This window comes from Apium graveolens, chromosome 6 (genome assembly GCF_009905375.1).
Source record: "Apium graveolens cultivar Ventura chromosome 6, ASM990537v1, whole genome shotgun sequence".
Classification (NCBI taxonomy): domain Eukaryota; kingdom Viridiplantae; phylum Streptophyta; class Magnoliopsida; order Apiales; family Apiaceae; genus Apium; species Apium graveolens.
The window spans coordinates 106,610,163-106,635,976 of NC_133652.1; the positions used below are offsets into that span (position 1 = coordinate 106,610,163).

At 34.8% G+C, this 25,814-nt stretch overlaps 2 protein-coding genes across 2 annotated transcripts; both read left to right on the forward strand.

Moving 5' to 3' along the window:
- Window positions 1-1,481: 1,481 nt before the first annotated feature.
- LOC141668773 (14 kDa proline-rich protein DC2.15-like) lies at window positions 1,482-1,913 on the forward strand. Its single transcript, XM_074475782.1, has one exon. It carries the CDS (start codon window positions 1,482-1,484, stop codon window positions 1,911-1,913), a length of 432 nt encoding a protein of 143 aa, XP_074331883.1.
- A 2,671-nt stretch (window positions 1,914-4,584) lies between these two features.
- On the forward strand, window positions 4,585-5,146 carry LOC141668785 (14 kDa proline-rich protein DC2.15-like). Its single transcript, XM_074475801.1, has one exon. The coding sequence runs from the start codon at window positions 4,605-4,607 to the stop codon at window positions 4,998-5,000; it is 396 nt and encodes a 131-aa protein (XP_074331902.1). The 5' UTR covers window positions 4,585-4,604; the 3' UTR covers window positions 5,001-5,146.
- The last annotated feature ends 20,668 nt before the right edge of the window (window positions 5,147-25,814 follow it).

Consider the following 25,814-nt stretch of genomic DNA (forward strand, 5'->3'; position numbering starts at 1 on the left):
GTACTTTTCGGCAATATTTTTTTAAAATTGGTATTTGTTTTTTCGACAGCAGGCAGTCAAATTTAGGGTCATTTTTTGGTCCATATACGGTCGAGTTTAATTTTTTGGCGGTCCTTTAAAATTAATTTAAAAATTCAATTTTCTATGCGGTACTTTTAAATATTAAGCGAAAATTTTCATTTGACCGTTTTTGGTCGAATTTGGGCGGTCGAATTTAAGCGGTTGTATTCATCCGGTCGTAATTAGCCGGTCGAATTTAGTTAAATACGACTGAACTCCTAAATTCGACTCCCTCTATTACAATCGATTCAAAATTGGTCGAATTTAGTTAAATTCAACCGCGCGCAGTTGAATCAAGATAAATTCGACCGATTTTTTCGGTCGAATTTAGCCTTTTTTTTATAGTTATGCACTGGACTCGGATTATATCCTTCTCTCCTCTTTTTCCGTTACTCTATTTATTCATTTTGTTCACACACATACACATATTGATTTGTTTCTGTATAGATTGTCTAACAGTTCTAAACGAGAAAACGAACAAAACTGATCAATAAACATGTCCTTGGAGTTGAACTAGGCTTGATCGTTCCAGTCCTTGGATCCGGTGCTAAGCATTATTAATATCCAAAATCTCTAAATCTTTATTCAAATTTCAAGCATGTTGAATAAGTAATGTATTGTACATTTTTATGTATTTTTCGTTATATATGACACATTAGAGTATATATATATATATATATATATATATTTAGGGGCTACTCCAATAAAAACCAATTTAGAATAGAAACTAGAAATCAAATAATTTTTTTTATAAAATTAATTCGAAATATAACACAAATGGTATGCAAATCGATCGTTGAGAGATGTAGAAAAATACAGTGAAATCGGATTTTAAAGAAAAGTTACGATTTGACGGAAAATATCAAATTAAAAACGGAGGGGAAAAACTGAAATTGAGTGTGAGAGAGTGCAATTGAGTGTAAGAGGGTGCAGGGTGGGTGGTGTGATTTAGGGGACCATTAGATTGGGTAGATCTAATGGCTTAAATTAGTTCTAAGTTTCTATTTTAATTTTAGTTTGTATTTGATCATTTCCATATAAATCCTTATTGATTTTTTTAAAAAAATTTGTTAATACGTTGATGGAAAATAATATTGAATGTGTTGATAGTCGATCCCATGTTATACACCAAACACTGATTTTCAAATTAAGTTCTTGACAATGTGTACAATTCTATAAAGAGGTTTATAATTCTTATATATTAGAGAGATTCTGTTAGATCATGCGTACAGATTTTGTTCACGACCTGGTAAAGTTGTTCTTCTAGCCACCTCACATAATTCTTTACATTTTCAATTGAAGATATCATTATTTTACTCCCTGATGAGCCCTATAAGTACGTGATCGTTCAGATCAGTTTTAATCATCTTGCCCTCTTCAATCAGCACTTGCATTTCAGTATAACTCTTCAGAATTAAGAAATGGGGTACAAGAACACTAGAGCTGCGCTATCTCTATTTCTGTCCCTCGACCTTGTTCTCTTTTCTCTAGTTAGTGCCTGTGACAGTCCAAAACCTAGCCCTAGCATTCCGAAACCGTCACCAACTCCGACGAAACAAACTCTTCCCACTCCATCTTCAACTCCCACCTACCCTTATGCTGCAAAATGCGATGGTTTAAAGTTGGGGGTGTGTGCAAATGTACTCACTTTCGTTGATGTCGTCGTTGGATCCCCTCCCAAGCTGCCATGCTGCAGCCTCATCGATGGCCTTGTCCATCTCGAGGCTGCACTTTGTCTTTGCACTGCCATCAGAGCCAATGTGTTGGGCATAAACCTTAACATTCCTGTTGCACTCAGCGTAGTTCTCAATAACTGTGGCAAGAAAGTTCCCACGGGTTTCGAGTGTTCCTAATTACCTGAGAGAATTCTTGAAGCTAATTTGATTTTCATTTGCATTAAACTGTATTAATATTTGTTGCTTTATGTATTGCTTCTGATTTATTACCTTTGTAAGTGTGTCTGATTTGTATCATTAAAGGCAAGTGCTATTCAAAATTCATTCTAAAAGTTTTATCTGCAGATTATTGCAATGTCTTATTTGCTAATTGTGAAATGATGATACCCTTTACTTGTTCTGGAACAACAAAAAAGCGGGCCGGGTACCATTCCATAATATTATTCCGGGTAGTAAGAAATTAGGACCTCAAGTTCCATTTCAAAATTTAACAATCAATACTTGAAGTTCATGACATTTATTCGTTCTAATCGATCAAAACTTGCAGTCCATGCATGCCATCAATTTCCTAAATAACACCATTGTTACATCGATCATCACAAGTTAGAAGACCTGCATGCATGCGGAACATAAAATAATTATTTAGCGCCGACTAGCTGTTGCATGCATATAAATAGATCTTCTTCTCAGATGGACGCATCTCATATATGTTAATATCAATTTATAATCTGGGCCGGAAAAAGAACAACGAACATTTAGTAATTGCATGTTTAAAACATGATCCAAAAGCAATGATTTATGAAATAGAGAGACTTTTTTAAAGGAAATCGATGAGATGTAAATCTGTTCGTTTCAAATCTTAAATTACGTACTTTCTTTTTATGTGAACATGTTAGATCGGGCTAATAGCTATAATGGATGGTTAAAAAAATTTAAATATGAAAAAGCTAAAATTTATATATGGAGAATTTTGGAAACTTCCACAGGATTAAATATATATTAACAAATAGGTATAATTTTTTACAAGTAAAATTTGGTTAAACAAATATCGGGAAATTATAATTATTTATATGTTTTTGCCGGGAAATGATGCAACATTGGAGTGCTATTTTTTTTAAATAAGATCTATAATATGTGCTACATAGGTACTATAATTAAGGATTCTCTACCAACGAAAATGTTTTCTAGTACATATAAATAACGAACAGTTGACTACTTGCTAGCTTCCACTACATAATCTGATCGAATTCAACATTTAAGAAGTAGCTTCTATCTCAATAAAACAATAGAATAAAGAACTATATAAAAGATATTTAATTTAACTAGTTATGCAGGTAAAAAAACAAAAAAAAAAAAAACGTGATAGCTAAGTGTTCCTATATACACATTAAAGGTTAATTTGCTGGCTCCCTATCTCTACAATAAACGTATTTGAGCTCGCGACTGTTATTTCCCACAAGAAATATAATTGAAGGTGAAATGTTTAAAAAGAATATGTTATATATATACACGAAAATGATCAAATATAAATTAAAATTAAAATAAAAATTAAGAATCAATCTAATATATTATATCTACCTAATCTAATGGTCTCCCAAAATCACCCCACCCAACTGTTTTGCACCCTCCCACACACAATTTCAGCTTTTTCCCTCATTTTTAATTTGATTTTTCCTGTCAAACCGTAAGTTTTTTTTAAAAATCCGATTTCACTGTATTTTTCTACATCTCTTAGCTATCGATTTGCATAGCATATGTGTTATATTTCGAATTAATTTTTTTAAAAAAATTATTTGGTTTCTAGTTTTTATTCTAAATTAGTTTTTATTGGAATAACCCCGATATATATATTATATATATAATATATATATATATATTATATATAATATATATATAATATATATATATATTATATATATAATATATATATTATATATATATATATTCAAAAATTGCTGAGAATACTTGAAAATGGTTGGAACTTGGTTGTCAAGCTCCCTCAAGTGAAGTGGAACAGGAACATTACCTAGCTACATCCAAACGCATACAACAGCCACGCCTGAACTAATTTAGTTGCACATACTGATGATGTGCAACCCGAATTACAATGCAACTTTACAACTTTTCGTTGCGAAACACTTTGCATGCAAATGATGACGAGCATGAAGATCCTGTATGTTTTTTTCATTCTAATTAATTAGGAGAATTTAAACACTGATAACCAAAACTTGGAGGGTAATGTTGTGCAATCTAATTATCCCTCCTAATTTCAAGTGTACAAGTCTTTTTAGAAACTAAAATTTAACTGGATGCATACTTATAAAATATCATCAAAATACTACTTGGACAAAATTTGAATAGGCTGATGTCTAGTTTAAGAGTCAAGGTCAGATGTAACTCCTGACACAAACTACTGCGAAAACAATAATTGCCCATAGTATTGCGGCCAAATTTAAACAGCTCCTTTCTTCTTCTTTTTTTTTCTTTACAGTAGTAGAAATTTAAAAAGCTGAATGCCCACAGTATGTGAATATACAGTAGTCACGGGAATGGCTTCAAAAATTGCAATTGGGCATCCGAACAAGGTAACAATCTTCCCCGGATGTAGCCAAGAAAATCACGAATATTTTTAGGATTAAAATAATATGTTATCCGAATCTGACTAATTTGGGACCAATCAGTGTCCTGACCGTTTCTCGAAACATTTTAATACGGTATTCACGTGGTTAACTTTTGTACAATTTTTAAACAAATCAAGTTGCATATCATTTGTTATCCATCAACTCATTTCAGTCTATATATAACACAGCTCCAAGATCACTGCATCAGAAACCATACAGGAGTTTACAATATAATTAGGGTTTAGTTATGTCTTTAAAAACAAGATCACCAGCAACCTTCTTCCTAGCAATCAACATTCTTTTCTGCATTACCGCAAATGCATGTTATACTTGCAACAATTCACCTAAGCCACCAAACCCTACACCAAAACCATCAAAAGGGAATTGCCCTAGAGATGCTCTTAAACTAGGAATATGCGTCAAGGTTCTTAATGGATCTGTAGGGGGCACCATTGTGGGAAGCCCACCCGATTCACATTGTTGCTCATTACTAGGTGGACTTATCGATCTTGAAGCTGCACTTTGTCTCTGCACAGCCTTAAAAGCTAACATTCTTGGCATCAACCTTGATATACCGATTGCACTGAGTTTGCTTATCAACACTTGTGGCAAAAACTTACCTTCTGACTTTCTGTGTGCATGAAATAGAAAGCATGATCCTCTCCACTATAATTGTTTTGCAATATGTCATATTTATAACTGAAGCCACAAGAGCGGGTCCTTGGACTTTTAGATCCATCTAGTTTTCAGTAATTTCAACTTTGGTAGGATTTATTCTCATTTTGTAATTGTGGATCAGTTATGTATATGAGATTTTAGTCTATAATAATATTGCAGAGCTTTTGAAACTTACTTCTCATTAAGTTGGCGAATCAGTTTTAAAACAATTTCTAGGTTAATAAAATTGAGCATGTTTCTTATAATTGTTAGCTAAAATAATATTAAATAAAGATTATCTAGAATTTAGTGAACCGGTAAGTGATTATCTTTCAACTGGACTCAAAATATATGATTGATTATATTTTAAAAGTGCTATGTTATTAATTTTGTAAATTATTATAAATAAAATGTATTATTTCAAAATAGTAACGATCAATGATGTTTAACTTGTAACTTTTTAAAGGATATATAACCAATATTTTAAATTGGCTAAAATTTTAGGTAACAATAATATCCCATGGGAAAATGCAACTTTTTTTTAATCCAATATTTATAATTATATTATTGATTTGTCACGTAAAATTTTACTCAAATTTTAGTCAAAAGTATTCTTCGACCAAAGATACTCTTATCTATCTATTACTATTATATAAAAGAAGGAACATTAAAAATTTTGGTACGGTACTTATTTTTTGGTACACGCTGATTCTACCGAATTGACCTGATTCTACTTCAAAGTTTTATTAAAAATTATTAATTAATCAAAATCAATTAGTAAAAAACTTATATTTTGTTAACACCTCTAGAAGGTCGGTATTGCTCAATCTCCCCAGTCACGATCGGCTCTCGGTCGACCTTCCTGTCGCCGAACATGGCTCTCTCCAGCCATGAGCCTGATTCGGGGCCCATCAAGTTCTTCATCCGAATCAGAGGAATAACGTTGCTTCGTTCGTTTCCTTTTGGAGTTCGAATCAGATTCAGACTCATATTTTTCGTCATATCCCCTTCGATCTTTCCTCGGCCTGGTGACTATCACTGTCTCATCGGCCTGTAACGCTTTACAAAGTGTCTTCTCTTGTAGCTCAATCTCTGCTCTCTGGAGCTGTAGAGCCTTTAATCGCAGTGCATCAGCCTCCCTTCGCTTCTCCTGGCCTCTGCCTCCTTTTCTGTCTGTTCATTTTCTTTAGCCTTGCCCTTCTCTGCGGCTAATTTGTCCGCCTTGATCTTTATAAGCAGCAAAACTTCTTTTTCATGAGTCAATTTGAACACTCCTTCACCATCAACCAAGGAGGATGTTTGCCCTCCGTCATGAGGCGTGAAACCAGGTGGTGTTTATTCATGGATAGGGTTTGTCATTTTCTCCGTATCTCGTTATAATTCTCATATTTCCCACAGACGGAGCCAAACGTTGCGTCCAGATTCTTTCGGTTTGAAGAACAGTCGTCGGCCGGTTAAAAATAACCTTCGATTTTGACGTGAAATTGAAGAGAATGCGAGGGATTGTCCCCCCAATTCAGCTCCGGCGTGAAAATGAGTAATTTGGATGTAAAATAGGTTATTGGAAATACAAGAATGTAGAGAGAGTTGTAAGAGTATCTGTGTAGTTGTATGGTTTCCTACATTTCATGGGTTATTTATACCCTCCAAACCTGCAATTAATGTATGTCTGTTATACGGAAGATACGGACGAACGTTAAAGAGACAAAGTGGGGCATTTTTATCCAGGTGGATTTCCAACGGTAGAATGAAATATTGGACCTTCAGCCTTAACAACTGTGTGGGTGTAAAGCATAATATAACGTAATATGTAATCGAGAAATTATAACTCAACATGAAACAAAAACAGATAAATAATATTAAACTGTGAAGCACATGAACTGATAAGTTGATTTTATATCCATTTAGTACGCTTCATATCGGCTTAAGTTGATGACTTGACCTCAACTATGTGATGTTTTTGATGCATTTCTGTTGAGTCTTTGCAGAGCTGTAACTAGAGGCAAGAATGGACTTTTCTATGCTTCTATGGTGGAATGAGATCAGGAAATGAATGGCAAAAGCTTGCCAGATGAGCAGAGCGAGAAACAAAGAAAACGGAATTTTTCTGGCTGAAGGCAAGCACGGCTGCCCTCTACTTTGGCGCGCCCGCAGTGGATTTTATATCCATTTAGAACGCTTTATATCTTCTTAAATTGATGACTTGACCTCAAATATGTGGTATTTTTTATGCATTTTTGTTGAGTCTTTGCAGAGATATAACTGAGGCAAGAATATACTTTTCTATGCTTCTATGGTGGAATGAGATCAGGAAATGAAGGGCGAAAGCTTGACAGAGGAGAAGAGCGAGAAACAAAGAAAATAGAAATTTTTCGGTAAAAGGCAAGCGCAGCCGCCCTCTACCTTGGCGCGTCCGCGCTGCCTTGGATAGACACTCAGCGCGCCCGCGCTGTGTCCAGGCGTGCCCGCGTTAGTTCGTGAAATAAAAATCCTGTTTTAATTATGTTTTGGAAGTTTTTGTGCGGTCAAGTTAACTTGGAAGTATAAATACCAAAAGATATCAATCAGAAGGAAATAACTCTGGGGAAACCAAAAGTGGAGAGCATAAGATGACTAAGAAGAAGAATATCTAGTTCTACATCTTTTTTTGTATTCTTCTAATTAGGCGATACTTTGGATGCTCGTTCGGATTTGTTTTTTAAACTTTAATACTTTAATATTCTCTTGTAGTATTCAAAACCTTTTTACTATCATGTTTTCATTGGAACCCATGATGACGAGCTGTTCGATTATGAACTAATCATTATCATGAGATTCTAACGGATTTATTTCTGGAGTTTAGTAGTTGACTGCCTTAAAGTTTTCGGTGTGTGATGAATTATTGATTTCCTCGTATGGTTGTGTTTAATCTTCTTGGATGCGTAGCTAACATCTAAGTTGTATTTTTTGTTGGATTTTTAACATAGTGGGGGCATGGAAAAACACTTTTACACATACAAAATCCAAATAAAAGCATACAGATCATGAATAAAAATTCGAGGGATCGAATCTAACCTTTAAAATAATTCGGAGACAACGATCAGAGATCCTTAGCAGTTGCTCCTCAAGTGTGAAGCACTCCACCGGTATCCACCAAGAAAACGATGTTAAGGAAGAGGAAGGAGGTGGAGAGAATTGGGTTTTCCAAACTTTTTGGGTTTTCGGGTTCGATGGAGTTAGAATAAAATTAGGGTCTATAATAGTGTATTTATAGGCAAAATTTTCAGCTGAAATTTTCCCATAAATATTATTATTATTATCCCATTTATTATTCTCATTAATAATTAAAACACCTTTTAATTACTAATCCTTTTTCTAAACACTTTAGAAATAATTCTCTCTCTTGATTTAATTTCCAAAAATTAAATTCTTAATTAATAATATTAAGAACTTTTCTTAATTAATTTATAATCAATTAAATCTCATTTAATCAATTATTAAATTTGCCAATTAATTATTTATTTCACAAATAAATAATTATTAGCCATTATTAATTAATTCCTCCACCATTAAATCATTCTCTTTTTATGGTGTGACCCTGTAGGTTCAATATTAAGCCGGTAGTAGAAATAAATAATAATAAAACTATTTTATCATTATTTATATAAATTCTCTAATTTATTAAATATGATTAATTAATTAATCACATTTATTCTACATCGTGAGGGATACTTCTCAGCATATCGCGACTATCCGGATAATATGAATTCACTGCTTAGAATACCAAGAACCTATTCAGTGAATAGTTACCGTACAATAAACTCCTTCTACCCTACAATGTCCCGATTAAATACAAGGCATGGATCTCGTGTCAAGCCTATCTAATTCAATCACTTGCTTACCATTTACTATGCGTAGTTCTATGCAAATTAGAAACTCCTTTCTAATTTCATTCACTCTGGCCAGAGATTCCTGAACTAGCATAAGTGGATCAGCCTTGAACATTCGCTTCATTCACTGGAAGGGTAGATCCTTTATTGATCATACACTATCTTCGTGTACAAATTCCTATACCCAGAAGAGCCCTAATAATTGTCCCTGGAGACTAAGAACTAAACCAAAGCATAGTTCAGTCTACACAAGATGACTATGATGACCTCAAGTCTAAGGATACTTGTACAACTATCACTAAGCGAACAACTGCTGACACGTGAGTGAACTCCATCAGTTGTTCAGCTGTGCGAGTCATGTTCAGTGAACTTATTCTATAATAAGCACCTACATACTAGTTATAGTGTCACCACACAAATGTCTATGAGAACAGACATCCTTCATAATGAAGCAAGCATAGTATGTACCGATCTTTTCGGATTATTAATTACCAGTTAGTAATCCTACGACCAGGAACTATTTAAGTTTAGAGTTATCATCTTTTTAGGTCTCACTATTATGATCTCATCATAATCCATAAAAAGCTTTACTCTAAACTATGGTATATCTTATTTAAACACTTAAATAGATAAAGCCCGTAATAAAAGCAAAACAAGTCTTTTATTAATATCAATGAAATCAAAACAGATTACATAAAAGTTATTCCTAAATCCTCATACATGATTGGACTTAAGACATATTCCTTTCAATCTCCCACTTGTACTAAAGCCAATCACTCTGGTATCTAATACCCATGTTGTATTTATGACGATCAAAGTGACTTTCATAAAGTAGCTTTGTGAGTGGGTCTGCTATGTTGTTATGTGTGTCAACTCTAATTCAATAATATAAGAAATGTTACCACGCTCCCACTAACCCTTTTGTAGACGCATGGTTCATCTACGTTTTTGATAAAATTAAACTCTTTGATTGGCTCATCAAAACGAATGTTCCATCTTTCGAGAAGCCTGCTTTAAACCACATATGGTTCACAGCAGCTTACACACTAGGTTTTCATTTCCCTTGGAAAGAAAACCATTTGGCCATCTGCCAGATTTCATAGTCGTAGTAAGCAGCAATCGCAAGCAAAATCCGAACTGATTTTAACAGGGCTACAGGTAAAAGGTTTCATCAAAGTCAATCCATTGCCTTTGTTTGAATCCTTTTGCCACAAGCCTGGCCTTAAAGGTCTCCACCTGGCCATCTGCTATAATCTATCTTTTGTATAATGTATACATAGATTCCATTCTAGATTTCATGGCACTATGCTATTTCTCTGAGTCAACACTACTCATTGCCTCATTATAGGTCACAGGGTCGTCATCATCAATGATCGACAACTCATTATCATTTTCAATGACAAGGCCATATTACCTCTCAGGTTGGCGAGACACTCTCCCTGATCTATGAATGGGCTGTTCCACAAAAGGTTGTTCAGTCAGAACAGGTGTTTCCACTTGATCCGTAGTAGTTTGTGCTTCTTGAACTTCATCAAGTTCAATTTTGCTCCCACTGTTTCCTTCAAGGATAAATTCCTTTTCCAAGAAGGTAGCATGTCTGGAGACAAACACCCGATGATCGGTGTAAAAGTAATACCCTAAAATCTCTTTAGGATATCCCACAAAACTACATTTTACGGATCGAGATTCCAGCTTATCTGGGTCAACTTTCTTGACATAAGCTGGACATCCCCAAATCTTAACGTATTTAAGACTCGGTTTCCTTTCTTTCCATATCTCATACGAAGTTTGAGGAACAGATTTGGAAAGCACCTTATTCAGTAAATATGCTGAGGTTTCCAATGCATAACCCCATAGGAATACTGGAAGATTTGCATAGCTCATCATGGACCGAACTATGTCTAACAAAGTTCAATTTCTCCTTTCAGATATCAATCTGGAGGCGTCCACTGGGAGACTATACCATTTACTTTGAGATAATCTAGAAACACTCCATTAAAGTATTCACCACCTCGATCTGATCGAAGAGTTAGAATACTATGTTTGGTTGTTTCTCCACTTCATACTTATACTCTTTGAACTTTTCAAAGGGCTTCAGACTTGTGTTTCATCAAACACATATCCGAATCTAGATCTATCATCTATTAAAGTAATGAAGTACGAAAATCCACCCATGGCTTGCTTAGACATTGGTCCACATACATCTGTGTGTACCATTCCTAGCAAATTTGCAGTCCTCTCTCCATGTCTACTAAATGGAGACTGCAGTGCCACTATGAAGTGAGATTTTTATCATCCCTTTTCTTTTATTAGTTTGTTCAATCTGAAGTAAATTATGTCACATTTATACAGACCATTATTTAAAGTACCACGTCCATAAAGAATATTATCTCTAAGAATAGAGCATTCATTATTCTCAATAATAAATGAAAATCCAGCCAAGTCTAACATGGGAATAATATTCCTCACAATCGAGGGAACAAAATAACAATTATTTCAAACAATAGTCTTGCCCGTAGGCCTATATAAATGAAATGATTCTACATCTTCAGCAGCAACTCTTGCTCCATTTCCCATCAGTAGAATCACCTCCTCTTCCTCAAGAGTCCTACTTCTCCTTGGTCCCTGCAACAAATTGCAGATATGAGAACCACAGGCGGTATCGAATACCCAAGTAGAAATGACATATTCACTTCTATCATGAACATACCTGAATCAGAAGCGGTAGTCTCACTACCCTTCTTCTTTAATTCTGCAAGGTAAACCTTGCAGTTCCTCTTCCAGTGCCCCACCTTGTTACAGTGAAAGCAAACAACTTTGCTCTTGGGGTCTTCAGCTTTTGGTGGAACCGGCGTTTTCTCACCTACTTTCTTCTTCTTAGAAGAGTTCCTCTTCCTTTTCTTAGGATTGGAACCTTCACCAATTAGAAGAGCAGAACTCTTCTTAGGGGAAAATTTGATTTCGCAGTCTTCAACATGTTGTGGAGTTCAAGCAGGCTGACATCCAACTTATTCATGTGAAAGTTCACAACAAACTGCGAGAACGAACTCGGAAGCGATTGCAAGACCAAGTCTTGGCTCAGCTCCCCATCCATGGCAAAACCAAGTTGTCCAAGACGTTCAATCAAATTGATCATCTTAAGTACATGGTCATTCACAGATGATCCCTCAGACATCCTACAACCGAACAGCTCCTTCGATATCTCATATCGAGCTGTCCTCCCTGCCACATCATACAACTCTTGTAGATGCATTAGGATAGTATGAGCATCCATATGCTCATGTTGCTTCTGTAGCTCAATGTTCATGGAAGCTAGCACGATGTATTGTGCAACATTTGCATCATCTATCCACTTACGATACACAACATGTTCATCATTATGTGCATCACTAGCAGGTTCAGTAGGCTTAGGTGAGTCAATCACGTATTCCAGCTTCTCAATCCTGAGAACAATTCTCAAGTTTCGAAGTCAGTCAGCATAATTAGGACCAGTCAATTTATGAGCATCTAGTATGCTCCTGAGTGATAGTGCAGAAGACATAATGTATATTGTAAATCTGTAAATGATAAACACATAACAACACTTAGCAAATATTCGATTTCATTTTAAAATACTACATGAATCGGGTCTTTATTCATAAGTGGCTCCCACTAGTTTATCTAATTTATTCAACCCCCTACGTGAAAAATTAAGCATTCATAATGCTAGTGGGAATAGGGATCCTACATTCCATTACACAACCCCGGCTATAGCACGAACCGCCATGTAATGTTCAATAGGCAGACAACTCTTGTCAGTTACATCTTATGTTATTCCCTAATCAAACTTTAGCCTATTGAATAATTGAGTCTCGGCTGTGGCACGACAAACTCAATATTCTAAGTCAAGTCAAACCCAACATTCCGTACAGTTGAATCAGTCCCCAAAGGCCCACGGCTGTAGCACGTACCGACCTTTAGATTCTTATTCAATGTACACATCTCTATGTAATAGACAAGTATTTCTTATTTCGAAATCAAAGCCCTCGGCTGTAGCACGAACCGACAATGATTCAAAAATAAGAACTACTTTTCTATCATGTTGGAAGGCTATGACCAACACAAGCCCATTGTATCATTGGCCAATTACTACTTGATATTATTTAATTTTAGAGGGATTATATTACGTTACAATCATAATCATATTATAAAGAAATTCTTCCTTTCAAATTAAATATTTCAAATCAATAATCAATAATCAGATGATTCCCAGATCGGGTGGAGCATTGTCAAGAGGCGTCACTTAATAACCCTTTCTTACAGATAGAAATCTGTTGTTGACAGAATCATCCTTTCTCTCATATCAAAAATTCATATTCAATTACGTGTTTCACAAACACAAGAATCTCATGATTGTATTCATAATATTGTTCTTAACGTTATGAAACAATTTCACTATACTAGGTTGTCTAACAAACGCCTTATGTTCATTTAAGTTCACTTAAATCTATCATCGCATGATAAACTAAGCATATATCACATACATCAACATGAATAAACATCAAGGTAGGCATGTTATATCATCTAGCACATTAGTCTAAGCATTATACATCTCTATGTATTACATGAAGCATTTAAAAGTAGTTAAAACAGTTAAAAACAGCTTTAAAACACTTCCGGAAATATAAACAGTTCAAAACTTTTATATAAACTAAAATTGATCACTCCATTAGATCCGTCTCGGAAAAACGAATCCAACGGTATATTGCACGCCTAAAACGGAGTTATGAAACTCCCAGAAAATCAATTTTAAAATCAACAGAAGGGCTGTAACGCATTACAGGAACGCGTTATCATGAATAAAAATTCGAGGGATCGAATCTAACCTTTAAAATAATTGGAGACAACGATCAGAGATCCTTAGCAGTTGCTCCTCAAGTGTGAAGCACTCCACCGGTATCCACCAAGAAAACGATGTTAAGGAAGAGGAAGGAGGTGGAGAGAATTGGGTTTTCCAAACTTTTTGGGTTTTCGGGTTCGATGGAGTTAGAATAAAATTAGGGTCTATAATAGTGTATTTATAGGCAAAATTTTCAGCTGAAATTTTCCCATAAATATTATTATTATTATCCCATTTATTATTCTCATTAATAATTAAAACACCTTTTAATTACTAATCCTTTTTCTAAACACTTTAGAAATAAATCTCTTTCTTGATTTAATTTCCAAAAATTAAATTCTTAATTAATAATATTAAGAACTTTTCTTAATTAATTTATAATCAATTAAATCTCATTTAATCAATTATTAAATTTGCCAATTAATTATTTATTTCAAAAATAAATAATTATTAGCCATTATTAATTAATTCCTCCACCATTAAATTATTCTCTTTTTATGGTGTGACCCTGTAGGTTCAATATTAAGCCGGTAGTAGAAATAAATAATAATAAAACTATTTTATCATTATTTATATAAATTCTCTAATTTATTAAATAAGATTAATTAATTAATCACATTTATTCTACATCGTGAGGGATACTTCTCAGCATATCGCGACTATCCGGATAATATGAATTCACTGCTTAGAATACCAAGAACCTATTCAGTGAATAGTTACCGTACAATAAACTCCTTCTACCCTACAATGTCCCAATTAAATACAAGGCATGGATCTCGTGTCAAGCCTATCTAGTTCAATCATTTGCTTACCATTTACTATGCGTAGTTCTATGCAAATTAGAAACTCCTTTCTAATTTCATTCACTCTGGCCAGAGATTCCTGAACTAGCATAAGTGGATCAGCCTTGAACATTCGCTTCCTTCACTGGAAGGGGTAGATCCTTTATTGATCATACACTATCTTCGTGTATAAATTCCTATACCCAGAAGAGCCCTAATAATTGTCCCTGGAGACTAAGAACTAAACCAAAGCATAGTTCAGTCTACACAAGATGACTATGATGACCTCAAGTCTAAGGATACTTGTACAACTATCACTAAGCGAACAACTGCTGACACGTCAGTGAACTCCATCAGTTGTTCAGCTGTGCGAGTCATGTTCAGTGAACTTATTCTATAATAAGCACCTACATACTAGCTATAGTGTCACCACACAAATGTCTATGAGAACATACATCCTTCATAATGAAGCAAGCATAGTATGTACCAATCTTTGCGGATTATTAATTACCAGTTAGTAATCCTACGACCAGGAACTATTTAAGTTTAGAGTTATCATCTTTTTAGGTCTCACTATTATGATCTCATCATAATCCATAAAAAGCTTTACTGTAAACTATGGTATATCTTATTTAAACACTTAAATAGATAAAGCCCGTAATAAAAGCAAAACAAGTCTTTTATTAATATCAATGAAATCAAAACAGATTACATAAAAGTTATTCCTAAATCCTCATACATGATTGGACTTAGGACATATTCCTTTCATTTTTAATCTCTATTGAATGCGAAAGTGGGTATAGAGGTTAGAACTTGCCATGCTAGCATAGGTTTATGGATGTTTTGACATGCATGATCCGTAGTGTAATTTTAACCATCTTACGTTGCCCTATGTGATCTCAATGGATAACTTGCTCTTAAACTATTATGTTTTCAAATCTTATAGACATATAGGGTCTAAACATAATTGGTTTCTGCTAGCTTCTATCTAATTTGTGGATGCTGAGTGGTAGGGTATACGTATATCAAAAGATAGAGTGTACTGATTTCGTGTTGTCTGATTAGTTATCATAACCATCACATACTATGATTAAAGGCATAAACTCTGAATGAAGTATTTAATGAAGTTGGAATCCCATGTTTTATTTCAGATAAGTAACTTGATTTTAATCTCTTAGTTAATTCATTCTAGCATAATTACTTTTAGTTATTTTAATTAGATAATCAAACTCAACTTGATATTTGTCTTAGCAGTGAATAATAATCACACATTGTTGCATAAGTGCACAGTCTGAATTAAACCAGTCTCTGTGGGAAAAAACTAAACTTAATCTTATACTACTTGTGACCGTGCACGCTTGGGTGTTTTTGTGCGAACAAAAACCCTGAAGATGAAGACTGGATAGATACAGAGAATGAAAAGATGAAATTAATGCTCTAAGTCCATAACCAGGTCATGGGAAGAAATTCATTAATATGTTCAAGCCTCCATGAAGAATAAGATGTCAAAGGTCCTCAAGTGTCAATGAAATGATTTTATTTGAAGTATTAAAGATCAGGGGTTCAATGATTGAAGCAATGAATAATCAACCAAGATGTATCAGTTCAGAATTGTCAAGGAAATTGAATTAAATCAATTCATATTAGTTTTTTGTGAACCAGACCAGTGCACCAAGCATCAACATATAAGAAGAGGTTTAATTCAGTTTTACATAAATATGTTTGATACAGTTATTGAAGACAGGAAGTGAAATTTTGTCTAAGGAAAATGCTTGCCTCATGGTCACAAGTAAAACTCCTACTTGCAAACAAGAGTCACCAGTAAGACCCTTGAAACATTTCAAGGTCGCAAGGTAGAAGGCACAAAGGCTCTTGGTCGCAAGTTAGGAAATTTTCTAAGGAAGACTTGCTTGTGGTCGCAATTCAGGAAAGTCTTGCTAGTGGTCGCAAGTCAGGGAAGTCTTGTCTGTGGTCGCAAGACAGAAAGTACACTAAGGCACTTTCACTGTGATCCCAAGTCAGGATCTAAAAAACTTATGTCACATTGTGGTCTCCAGTAACCATTCATAGAAAATGTTAAAGGCAACCCTAATACCTTGTGGTCGTAAGTAAGAAGAAAGGCAAAGCTTGAGCATCTTGTAGTCGCCAGTAAATCACTTGGTGATTTCACTGAAATATCAGAAGTAAATGAATTATATTGTGTGGACATAAATATGCCACCTGACCAATTCTTTTGAAGACTACAAAAGCAACAAAGTGAATTTATATTTATTTGGTTATCTTCCTCAGCAACATAAGTGTTTTTACGAGAGCTCCATTAAAGACATCATTTATTAAGCTTGTAAACACAAAGTTGTGCTGTCGAATTTATTGTAGCTAATCATTTGTTTGATTAGATTATAGCAACCTCAAGGTTTATATTAATAAAATGATATATTCCTCGAATTATTTCGTGTCTTTTTTGAATTTTTATATTTAACGAAGAACTTGAAACGAATCGAAAAAGATATTAGGTATCGTATTCACACCCCCTTCTACGATACTTTGGGACTAACAATTGGCATCCGAGCTTGTTGATTGACATACAAATCAAGATCCGGAGAAAGAAATAAGTTCTTGAAATTTCTTGAATTCTTTTAATTTTTAACAATTCTCATTTCTTAAAATTTTTAAATTTTAAATAATTTTAATTCTGCCAAGATGATTAACAACCAAAGAATTGGAAGTATCAAGGTTCCCCCATTTGACAGAGATATTTACAACCTTTGGAAGAAAAAGATGATGTTGTTTATATGTTGGGATATTACTAAATGGCCCTTATGTTTCGATAGAAGTAGTTGCTGAATCCACTACTGCAACTGGTGTAAGAATTCCTTCCTCATCCACTCCCAGGGATCCATCTAAATATAAGGAGACTAACAAGGAGTTGATAAATCTGGACACAAGCCTTCAACTCATAATAGTAGAATCGACCGATAATGATATGAGTCATCAACTTCTAGCAAGTAATAGTGCAAAAGATATGTGGGAAACCATTGAGCTGTTGATGAAAGGTACATAAGAAGTCAAAGAAAATAGGATGGATATTCAAATGACTCAGTATGAAGCGTTTAGACTTTAACTCGGAGAAACACAGTCTTCACTCTGTGAAAGATGTACAAGACTATTAAGCGAACTGAAGCTACAAGGGAAAGTTTATCCGATACGAGAGACTAATAGAAAGTTTATGCTTACTCTTCCAGTTCACTTGGAACAAAGGAACACATCAATTAGGGAAAGATCTGATTTTATTACCATGTCCCTGGATGTGATTTATGGAAAGTTAAGAACCCATGAATTGGAACAAGAGAATAGCTATTGTCTACGGCCTTGGTAACGTTGACAGTAAGAGTACGATACTTGCAAAAAACCACTGCACTTGTTGTTCGTGAGCCTGAAACTCAAGAAGTCAAGGTTCCAACCTCCTCAACTATCAAGGAAATTGTTGTAGCTAAAATTGCTCATGGTGAGCCAGAGGATGAAAGTGAGTTTTATACTTAAGAAGAACTTGAAGAGTTGGAGGATAAATCTATAGCATACATGGCTGCAAATTTAGTCATGTTAGATTCAGAAGAAAACCCAACTAAAAATTAAGGAGTTCATCTGGGAGATTTCAGAAAGGAAGCTACTCGTCAGGGTCAAGCTCCAAAGGAGGAAATAAGTCAACCTAGGTAGACAAGAGCAAAAAAAGATGTTACAACTGCAATGAGTTGGGGCACTTTACATCTGATTATAGAAAGCCCAAGGTAACAAAAGGAAAAGAAACTTATGAAAATCTGAAGAGGCAGAATGAGAAGCTGAAACAGAAGCTGAATACTTATATGGTTAAGGAAAAGGGAAGAGCGTACATTGTTGAAGGAAAAAGCTGGGATGATACTTATTCGGATGAAGAGGAAGAGTATGTGAATCTAGCTCTTATGGAAGACTCTGCAGAGGAATCATCATAATCATCTCAGGTTCCTGAACTTACCACTATTGATATGTCTGTATCTGAATACAAATCTACTGTGCATGAACTTACTTTAGAATTGTATAATGTTCATACAAGCATGCTTTTATATAAACTTGAAAATGATAAGTTAGTTCTTAGAGCTGATAGTTTGACCTCTAGAAATGAAGAACTAGAATTGCTTGTAGTTTTCATAGAAGACCTTAAGCAAATGAATGAATAATTAGAGAATAAGGTTAAGTACAACGCAGACATAGAAGCCATTCTTAGAACCCAAAGTGCTGATTTAGAAAAGAAGTTATAGGCGTTTAAGAATGCAGCTTTGACTCAGAAGGAGATAATGGATAGTTAAAGATTTAAATCTAATACTTCAATGGAACTTGACTATTCTAAGATAACCAGTAAGAAACATAGTGGTGCATCAGAGGTAAACCTGTTTGTCTCAGAAAAGGTACCATATGTTATTAATGATGTTATATCTCCATTGTTCACTGAGTCTGTTTCAGAACCTTTGGATGAAGTAATTTTGCTAATCAATGAGGAATTGATTGCTAAGAACAGAGAGAGAGAGAGAGAAGGTAAAGGAATACCCTAAGACTCCTAATGCTCCAGCTAGTAAGGCTCAACCCAAAGTTGACCTAGGTAATAAGGTGGATAAGAAAGTACCTGACACACTTAAGAAACTAGATATCATAGATGATCCTAAGACCGGTGAGAGTGTTAAGGTTAAGGATAAGAAGAACAGGAATGGCAATGTAGGTGTAAATAAGAAATCTGATTTTGCATCTTCCTCATCTGCATCTAGAAAGTTATGTAATAATTGTAATTCTGTTTCACACCTTACACATGAGCTAAAGTAGAATCTGTTACATCTTCTAGTGTATCTTCCATGCCTAGAATGCCTAGTTTTCATGAGCCTTGTGGCGTAGTTGGTTGTATGCCATGTGCATTTGTTACCATGTCTGAGTATTTTAAAGTTTTTTAATGTAACTGCTATCACTTGCACTGACACTAAGACAAGCATGAGTAATGAGCACAAATATGCAAAGACTGTATCTCCTGTCTCTAAGTTTGACAACTCTGTTGAGACTAGCACTGAGAAGGAGTCAGTCAAAGTGAAAACTAAGCCTGTCACTACAAGCATAAACGCTATATTTGATGGATTAAATGTGACATAAATTTTAGGCGCTTAAATATGACGGATTTAGAAGGAGTCAGGGTGGAAGGTTGACCTTTGACTTATTTTTTAATGTGACAGATTTCGTACAAATAAGGACTCTGTTGACTATTACAATAAATTTAATTGGCGGGAAATTAGTTTAATACACAAAAATCATGGGTTTTATAATTTATGGTGCCACGAAAGATTGGTGGATAATTTAGGGGAGGAATTAATATGACAGAAATATATTAATATGACGAAATTAGTACAAGTGATGGATTCAGTTGTATATACCGTACTATTAACTTGGACATATTCCATAGTATTTAGTAAATACCTAGTTTTTTAACCACGGCTACATACATGTAGCAGCCGCCTTCGATCTTGTTTCTCTATTTCTCATTCTGTTCCTGAACACAAATATACACATACAACATCATGTGTTGAACTCTAATTACATATTACACCTCTGATTCAATTCCTTTTCCTAACATCACTACGATCCACATTATTTTCAAATATTGAGGTATGTTTTATGATATTGTCTTGAAATTTACAATAATTACATGATATCTTTTGCCTATTAAATTTATATAATTCTTTTTTTATTCTTTATTTATAGATGTCGTTGGATCAAAGTGGGATGAAACATAGTTTTGATGGTATGGGTGTTTTAATAGAGGAGTACAAGATAGGTGTGGATAATTTTGTTCAATTTGTGCAAAAAACAAAAGACAACCATGGACTGATAGGATGCCCGTGTACCAAATGCAAGAATCTGGCATGGATCACCGAAGACGAGGTAAAGTATCATCTCTATCTAAATGGTATTATTGAGGCCTATACTGTCTAGGATCACCATGGTGAAAAGATTAATCGAGGTGGTCATTATGATATTAGTCATAATCATGTTTTCAATGAAGACGATGATATGTATGATGCTTTTAAAATTTTAAGAGACATTGAAGAGCAATACATGTTTATTAATGTGGAAGATGAGCCAAATAAGGAAGCTGTTGATTTTTATAAGTTGGTAAATGATGCTTCTATACCCTTATATCCAAATTGTTAAGGGCATTCAAAACTATCATTAGTTACTAAATTGTTGCACTTAAAGAATATGTATGGTTTTAGCCAAAAGAGTTTCGATGAGTTACTTAAACTAATTGGGTCTATATTGCCTAGTCCATATACTTTTCCAGAGACCTACTAAAATGTGAAAAATATGGTCCGTGGATTGCATTTAAAGTATGAAAAGATCGATGCTTGCGAGAATGACTGCATGTTATTTTATAAGGAAGATGTTGATCCGGATAAGTTAGTTTGTGATATATGTGGAGCCGAGCGGTATATTCTCTGTCATATTTTCACAATGTTGGAAGTATGCTACTTAACTACTGCTCTACTTGATCACCCTGACTGAGGCTTGAATGATTCTCATATGCAGTATTTTAGTATTTGATAATTATCATAACAAACTTTGAAAATTAGGTCATAGTTTTAATTTTTTTTAGTTTATGTAGTGCTAGTTTAATAGTTACTAAAACGGAAAATTTCTTAAAATCATAGACCTAGTGAATGGAGCCCTGTACTAGACCTAGTTATAGGGTTGTATGAGAAGTGCATATAGAGTTGTATACTTGATCGGATTTAGTAGTTGGTACTGATTCTGAGAACCAGAGAACCAGGAAAGTATTTTTTGGAATCGAGTTTTTATTGGTTTGGTTTTGGTTTTATTATGTGGATAAGCTGGGGTTGTTCTCTTATGTTTGGAAACTATCGAGCTGGGTGTTTGGCTTGAAGTCTGGTTTTATTGGGCACTTGAAGTTGAGCAATGGTTGTTTTTGTTTTTTTTCTTGTGTGGTGTAGTTGGTTTTTGCGGGTGCAGATTCTCAGGGGTTGGGGTTCGTATTATTTGTGTTCTATTCTAAAGTATGGTAGGGGTCTGTGTAGTGAACGTAAGTGGAATTCATGGTTCAAGTTTCGTTGGGTATTGTTCTTTATTTGGCTAGGCGTTTGGAGACTCAAGTGTAGTATATTGGGGCTCTGTTTTGAGGTCTGGGTAGTCCTGTATAAGTCCCCGTGTCTTCTTGGATGTGTGTTTTCTTTTCGACTGGATTCCAAGGTTGTGTTTCAAGTTTATGGTGCGAGGGTGTGTATAAAGTTTCTGAGGTGGTGCTTTTAATTAGAGCTTCCTGTAATCCAAGTCATACTTTGTTGAGGTCTTGCTTTTGTTCTTGGGAAGTTTCGAGGGGATCTATTTCCTTCTTTTGCAATTTTTATTTAGATTTTCTGGTGTCTCTTTACCCTGAGTTGGAAAAATTGATCTGTTTTTTTCTCCAAGGTGGGGAGTGTGTGGTGCTCGTCTGTGTTGGGGTGTCTTTTTTCTTATTTTTTCATGATGTTGTTTAAGGATGGAAAGGTCTGGTTTGTCTAGTTTGGTTTCATGTTTTGCTGCTTTGGTTTTGAGCTAGTATATGGCTTGTTTGTGTTAATCAAGGGAGTGGCAGGGTGTGATTTGGATTCTCTGGGAAGCTTTTCTGTGCATGGCATGCTTTTCAGATTCATATTTTGTTGGTTGGTTTCATTTGTTGATTCTGTTTCTACCCTTAAACCTTCAGGACCCAAGAAAACTTGGGTACCAAAGTCTTTCTAATCAATCTGTGTATGCAGGGTAAAGTTCGAAAGGAAAAGATCATGTGGATTATGGACAGCGGGTTTTCAAAGCACATGAAAGGTGAAAAGTCCCTGCTCACAGGTGTGGTTGAGAAAGTTGGCCCTATAGTTACCTTTGGAGATGATAACAAAGGATTCATTAAGGGATATGGAAATTTGGAAATTGAGAATGTCATCATTGAAAATATCTCTCTTGTGGAAGGATTAAAGCATAATCTTCTGAGCATCAGTCAGTTTTGTGACAAAGGATACAATATTGACTTTAGACCGAAAATATGTTTGATCAGACACAGGAAAGATGAGAAGCTTGCTTTACAGGGAGTAAGAAAAGGTAATCTGTTTATGGCTGACTTGAATCCTACCTGTGATACATTAATGAGGTGTTTCAACAGCAAAGCTTCATCAAAACAAAGTTGGCTATGGCACAAGAAGCTCTCACACTTGAACTTCAAGACAATGAATACTTTGGTTAAGAGAGAACTGGTGAGAGGACTACCACAAATGGAATTTTGTCAAGAAGGACTCTGTTAAGCATGTGAAAAAGGGAAGTCAAAGAAAGCGTCACACAGAAGCAAGGAAATGACAAGCATAACTGAACCTCTTCAGTTAATTCACATGGATTTATTTGGTCCAGTGAATGTATTGTCACTATCAAGGAAAAGATATGCTTTAGTGATAGTCGATGATTATTCCAAGTACACATGGGTGTTGTTCTTACAATTAAAGGATGAAGCACCACAGATGATAGTTGATCACATAAAGAAGATTGAGGTGGAAGCGAAACTACCTGTCAGAAAGATCAGATTAGACAATGAAACAGAGTTCAAGAATGCATTTCTTAATGAATTCTGTACAGAGAAAGGTATTTCGAGACAATATTCAGCACCAAGAACTCCACAATAAAATGGAGTAGTAGAAAGGAAGAATCGTACCTTGGTTGAAGCAGCAAGGACTATGCTAAGTGAATCAAGACATCCTACCTACTTCTGGGCTAAAGCTGTCAACACAGTATTTTACACTCAAAATCGTACCCTGATTAATAAAGATCATGACAAGACTCCTTATAAGATTATGGCTGACAAGAGACCAACACTGAAATACTTTCATGTGTTTGGGGCTAAATGCTTTGTGCTAAAGGAAGGAAATGAGCATCTGGGAAAGTTTGATGCTAAGGCAGAAGAAGGCATATTTCTTGGCTACTCTATGGAATCTAAAGCTTACAGGGTTTATGTAATTGATGATCAGAAGGTGATTGAAAGCCTTAATGTAATGTTCGACGAAACCAAGTTAGCAAGCCTGCAAAGAGAAAAGGATTCTGAATCTCTGGAATTTGAAAATCATTCAGATGATCCTTTGGATGAAGAAGAACCTGAGATTGCTCGTGTTATACCTACAACACATGGAAATGTTGATCTTGAATCAAGTGGTGATAAAGGTGGAAATGGTGGTTATGATCATTATACAGGAACCCCTTCAAGAACTACTACTCAAAGATCAGAATCATCAAGTCATGGTGGCAGCAACTCAGGGGGAGCATGAAGAGGATCTACAGTTCACATTGAACATCCTGCTGAACAAGGGGAAACATCAAGATCTTATCATCATAGACAAAGAGTTTGGAAAAGAGACCATCCCTTTTAACTGATCATTGGTGATCCTGACACAGGAGTGAGAACTAGACCTGCCACACAGAATGAATGTCACTTTTCAGGGTTTCTCTCAGAAATGGAACCTAAGAAAGTGGATGAGGCACTTGAAGATCCATATTTGGTTATTGCTATGCAAGAAGAACTCAATCAGTTTGAGAGGCAGAGGGTGTGGAAGTTGGTACCCCGACCAAAAGTGTAACGCCCCCAAATCCGGGGTCAAAGAATTTGGTCGTCACTATAAAACCTCAATCCAAATTAACCTATTAAATCAAAATACAAATTCCAGCGAAAGATATTTGCCATTTATGACCACACACTAATCCAAGATCTTTTAAGGTTACAGTTGTAGAAACAAGATATCCAAATTCCACCAATAAATTTTTTACTTTCTTTTAAAACTCTTTTCAATAAATTCTAATTTAAAACTAATTCACTAGTATAACTTCGAAAAGAAGTATATTAGGCCCAACTATAAAATAACACAATTATAATATAATATAATATAAACAACTTTACATAACAGAACTTACACTAGCCCGCAAACCTTGGACCAAACACCTTCCAAGAGCTTTTTCTTTGTTTCCTCGAATTATGCGGCTAAACAGTACAAGCTAATCATCACTGGAGGTTAAATTTAAAAACAGGCAAGTATGAGCGGAAGAAATGCTCAGCAAGATCATTATAACATATATATGGTCTTTTTGATATAAAACTGATGTCTGCAATAAAGTAGAACCTTTAAAATCATAATTGCTGAATCATAAAATTGTAGTTGAGGAACCCCGGAATTGATTCCTTAATTGTATTCAAAACCATTTTGATATTTTTGAGCGAAATGCTTCAGCAATACTTTAAATCTTGACGAGAATAAAACTCGTAAAACAGTGTTTACGGAAATATCGTAAACCACAATAACAAGAAGCAATGATTATGCAATGAGTCATAAACTTTACTCAAAACCGAACTCTTGAAATTAATACTCATTTTGCTGTCATATCAAATTAGATATCAATACGAACTTTGATACTCACCACATCCCATACTGAAGTCAACATCAATCATCTATACTAATACCGCCTTTGATGTTTATGTTAGGTCACACACACTGTAGAAGGAGGTTAAATACAGTGTTTATCACAATCAAATCGAATATAAGAACACAAGTAACAGAAAACAGATTTTATTCAACATAATAAACTCTATTATAATATGGAACTGTCCTCTCTCAGTGATGAACAACTTATCACGAGAGCTGCTAGGGTTACAATGAATAATAACTTCGATTATGATAACACATATAGTGTAAACCCTATATCTGTGTTTATATACTACACAGTTACAAGATAATCTCTAATTGATATTGAATATGATTCCGTATCCTAAAATATATCAATTAAATATCTTCTTTTCCAAGTCTTCTATTTTCCATTCAATCAGCCTTTCCTTTCAATCAGCCTTTCCTTAACTGTTCGTCCTCCCGCACTTAAGTTCTGATATCCATCTTCTGATAATTTTCTTCTGATAATTTAAGTACTGATATCCTTAAGTTCTGACTTCCAGTAAGTGCTGATTTCAGTAAGTACTGATATTTCCTGTTTGTTAAGATCTGAAAACTAAACATGAAACACATTAGACATGACATCTCAAATATATCTAACAATCTCCCCCAACTTGTAAATTAGCTTAATATACAAGTTCAATATATATTTGATGATGTCAAAACATTAAGTATAAATGCACATGAGAATTTGACTAAGAAACTACAACTTACAGTACTTGTAGCTTTTACCATCCT